This window comes from Penaeus vannamei, chromosome 9 (genome assembly GCF_042767895.1).
Source record: "Penaeus vannamei isolate JL-2024 chromosome 9, ASM4276789v1, whole genome shotgun sequence".
NCBI classification, from domain to species: Eukaryota; Metazoa; Arthropoda; class Malacostraca; order Decapoda; family Penaeidae; genus Penaeus; species Penaeus vannamei.
In genome coordinates, this window is record NC_091557.1 from 21154515 (window position 1) to 21159514 (window position 5000).

At 36.4% G+C, this 5000-nt stretch overlaps 1 protein-coding gene across 1 annotated transcript in view; it reads right to left on the minus strand.

Annotated features, from left to right (window-relative positions):
• Positions 1-5000, minus strand: part of LOC113823842 (solute carrier family 22 member 20-like) — a 40289-nt gene that overhangs the window by 341 nt on the left and 34948 nt on the right. Inside the window, exons 10-12 of the mRNA XM_070125433.1 lie at positions 1930-1994; positions 1090-1209; positions 1-979 (exon numbers count right to left, since the gene is read on the minus strand). The exon at positions 1-979 is cut by the window's left edge and continues 341 nt beyond it. Of these exons, the coding sequence (XP_069981534.1) occupies positions 755-979; positions 1090-1209; positions 1930-1994 (410 nt within the window). The 3' untranslated portion in view covers positions 1-754. The remainder of the gene's footprint in view (positions 980-1089; positions 1210-1929; positions 1995-5000) is intronic.

Genomic DNA, 5000 nt, shown 5'->3' on the forward strand with positions numbered 1-5000 from the left:
GCGACAGAGCTTAGTCCTTACCCACCGTGGTGCCCAGCCACAGCAGTAACCTCCGAGCGACAATTGCAACTTCTCGCGCCTGGGCGGGGCGCGAACCGCCGACCCCTCGGATGAGAAGCCGACACGTTACCACTATACTAGCCTGGAGGCTAAATTTTCAGGGGCACTGACCCGACATTTTATACCCATAAGGTCAGGCGCCAAGGTCAGTCCCCTCGAGTCTGCCCAGCAAGACTCGTTACAGGGTCGTTATAACTTTTCTTCCCTTACGATTGCTCAATTTCCTTTGACAATAAAATGGGAATCATTCAATAAAAACAACATAAATCATATTCATAAAAGAAACGAAAAAATACATACAGGAATTAAAACATAAAAGAATTTGAAATTACGCCGACTAGCCAACAAGGCTTGGCGCCGAACACCCGCTCGTCATGCCCGTCGCCAGCTCCTCCGCGTAAATTCCATCTTAAACGGCCAAACGTCGAGTAGGCAAACAGGCAGCTTCCTCCTCCTCAATAACTACCGTATCATCCTGTCCAGGGCGTCCCGATCGCTCGTCAGCGCCTCCTTCAGGATCGCCTGCTGCGCCTTCTAGTTTCCGCTACGGCCTGGCGCCAGGGGTAGTTGGGGGTGTGGGGGTTTGGTGACGTCAGGTGTGTGCATACACAGGGGCGAGAGCGGCAAGTAGGAGCGGAGGTGTCATCTCACTACAGGCCTCCCGCCCTCGCACCCCCTCCCGCCGCCGAGGCAGCTAGACCTTCCCGCTCGACTCTCCTTCCGCGACGTAAGCTGCGTTTTCGGCGCCATGGCCCGCGTCCTCCCTCTTCTTTTTATTCTTCCTCCCTCGCTTCTGCACGTCCTCCAGCGTCTCCGGCAGCGGCTGGTTCCTCGTCTCGGGCAGGAAGGGCAACAGGAAGCTGCCCACGATGCCTGCACACCCGAAGGTCGCGCCCGCCGCCCACCACGCATACTGGGACTGTCAGGAAGGTTGGCAAGTCACAAGATCGCTGCCAGAGATGCGACAATCACTCGCGAATTCATTATAACAAGCGAAACAAGAGCCGATGCGTGAGGCAGCCGACGTACCACGACGTCCGTGACAAGCGGCGCGCACGCCGCCCCGACGTTGCCCGCGAGCTGGACGAAGGCGAAGCCCCGGGCGCGGGACTCCGTCGGGAACAGCTCGGGCGCGTACATGTAGTTGACCTGCGGGGGGCCGAGTGGGCCAGGTAGTAAGTCGGCCGTTCGGTGCAGTTGATTTTAGCAATACTATCATATTAAAGATCCCCCCCTCTCTCTCTCTCTCTCACACACACACACACACACACACTCTCACTCACTCATTCACACTCTCTCTTTCTATCCCTCTCATCTCTCTCTCTCTCTCACTCACTCACCGTCTCTCTCTCTCTCTCTATCACTCACCATCTCTCTCTCTCTATCACTCACCATCTCTCTCTCTCTCTCTCTCTCTCTCTATCTCTATCTCTCTCTCTCTCTCTCTCTCTCTCTCTCTCTCTCTCTCTCTCTCTCTCTCTCTCTCTTTTTTCTCTCTCTCTCTGTCTCTCTCTCACACACACTTACTCTCTCTCTGATTCTCTTTCCTTCCATTTGCTTCTCTCTCTATCTTTGTCTTACTTAATCAAACCGCCTCTCTCCCCTTCTCTCACTCCATTTTTTTTTTTTTTTCACTGACCTTTACCATTTTGATCTACCTCCAACTCCCTCTCCCCATCCCTACCCCTACTCCCTCACTATCCCTCTCTCCCTCCCTATCCCTCTCTCTCCCCTCTTCTTCTCCTTCCTCTTCTTCCTCACCCTCAGTGTCACTCACCGCAGTCCTTTTCACGACTTAAAAAAATAATAAAAAAGTTGCCCTGTGTCTCCAGAGGTCACAGCCAGTGCCCTGCCAACCCATCAGCTGACCTGCAATGACCCTGCAATCAGGAAGAATCCGCCCATGACAAAGATCCACTTGAGCCACGAGAAGTCTGCAAGGAGAGAAGTGTCAAGGCAAATAGGGAAAGCGGAGGGCCGGCTTCGCTGGGTTGTGAAGAAAGCAGAGATGGCGATAATGTGGATACAGATGATGAAATTACTGGCTTTCATTATTCAAAAGTTCTAGCCAATAATGACAATGGTGATGATGGCAATTACAACACTAGGTATGCCGATGGTAATGATACTGAAAATTACAACTATAATAACGGCAACATAAAACAATAATGATAACAGTGCAACAATTATATTTATAACAATAACAGTAACAGTTGTAAAAATGATGATGATAAAGATGATATTATCATTACGAACAATAACAGTACTATTGACAATATGATGATGATAATAAGGATATAGATAATACTGTTGTTTTTATCATTAACAACAGTATTACTAAAAATAACGAAAGCGCTGGCGGAAATCTTGACTGTATGCATGCAAATGATAGATACTAAAACTATATGAATGTAAGTCATAACAACGGCAATAACTACAACCATAATAATAATAACACTAACACTAAGAGTGATAACAGATATGCTTATAAGAATTACAGCAACAAATGTTACTATCATAATGATCATGATAATGGTAATAAATATGATAATACTAATATAGGAATAAAATATAGCAATAATAGTGATAATAATAGTAATGATCATAACAAAGTTAATGATAATAATTATAATAGTAATAATGATACTGATAAAGATGATGATAATAATGATAATAATAATAATAATAATGATAATGATGATAATAATAATAATAATTATTATTATTATTATTATTATCATTATCATTATTATTATAGTTATAATTATAACAATAGTAATATCAAAAATTATAAAAATAATAATCATAAAATCATGATGGTGATTATAGTCATAACAAAAAGGAAAATAATAAGAACGACAGTAATATTAATGTAATTAATAATAATAATAATAATAATGATATTCATAATGATGATAATAACAATAACAATGGTGATGAAAATTGTGCTAATCATAGTAAAAATAATTAGAATAACAATGATAATTATCATTTCTTTATGATTATAACAATAATTATAATAATAGCAATGATAATAATAACAATATTGATGATAATGATAAAGATTATAATAATAATGATGATCGTAATGATAATAATATCAATAATAAAAATGATAATGACAATGATAATAATCATGTTAATAATAGTAATGTTCATACTGCTACTATTAATAATAATAATAATAATAGTATTAACGATGATGAAGGGAGATCATTCCAACAAATGTAGAAAAAAATTAAATAGAACAAAAATTTCGACAACACAATATGCATTTGACAGAAAAAAGATGACGTATGTAGAATTGAAAGGTCAGATACATCTATATTGCGATAATAAAAAATAGTGATGATGATAATGAAAGTGAATGATTAATAATAGTAAGTGATAATGATGGTAATGATAATAATAATGATGGCAATATGATTAACAATAAAAGATAAAAGAAATAATAATAATAATGATAATATAATTAAAAAATAAAAAGAATAAAGACATTATTAACTAGAAGCTCTCAGAGAGGTTAAAGGTCACTGATGCAATAAAAATATTCACACAAAGAATTACATTGAAAACACCTTTCTCAAGTACACAGGCAACGTCCGTAAACATAACCTCCTGATACAATAATTCAAAAAATTCCTGTATCAGGATCACCACCAAAAGTTAGGTTAAGACACATTTTGATAAAAATCTGTTTCATAAACTGTTATCTGCTTACAAACGAACACATAATATCCGGATCGCCAGTAAAATTGAATGGCATTTTGTAACCCTTACAATTTAAGTTTGGCTAAGATACACCTCTATTAAAACTATTTTGTTTGCTAATAAACGAATAAACTAGCTAACCAAAGAGAGCAAAAACATAACGTTGGAGGTAATCATAGTAATGAAAATAATATTGATAATGATGATAATGATAATAACAATAATGATAATAATTAGCACCAACAGCAATAATGATACTAGTAATAGTAATGATGATGATAATAATGATGATTATGAAAATAATATTAATTTCAATAATGTTTTAAAAGTGTGTAAAAAAGATTACAGCAATAACAATAAGACTGATAAAAAATAATGATAAAACAGCAATAATAATGATGATGATATTGATAATGATAATCATTATCATCATCATCAACATAATGATAAGGATAATTATAATCAAAACAAAGATATTCATAAGAAAAAATTATAATAGTAACAATATTATTTATAATGATAATAATGATAGGATTGATGATAATCATAATAATGGTAATAATTACCATAATAATGATAATAATAAAAATAATAATTAAAATAATGATAATTTAAAAAACATAATAATGATTTTATTTTGTACAAATGGATAATGACAAGAGCAAGAATAACAGCGGTAATAATAATAGTAATAACAGTAATAATAGGAATAATAATGATAATAACAACAAAGATAATGAAAATAAAAGAAATGATAATGATAATACTAATGATGATTATAATGATATCAGTAATCGTGACGATAATAGACAATAATAATGAAATCTATAATAATATCAACGATAATATTAAGAGTAATAAGCATAGTATAATGATAATAATAATAATAATATTGATAATGATAATAATAGTAATAATAATAATAATGATAATAACGATGATAATAATGATAATAATAATTATTATAAATATAACAATAACAATAACGATAACAAGTAGCAGATTTTACTCCTGTTGATGTGTGTATAATGGTAATGAGACTGAAGCTGTCTTTTGGCTTCATGTCTCTTATTGCTGTGTACGCTCCTACTCGACGTGCAAGAAATGTTCTACACCAAACTTGCATCTGTGGCAGACAGGTGCCCCCGGCGAGATATTCGCATTGTTCAGGGTGACTTCAATGCGGTATCTGGCTGTGATCGAGCTGGCTACGAGATGTCTGTCGGTCC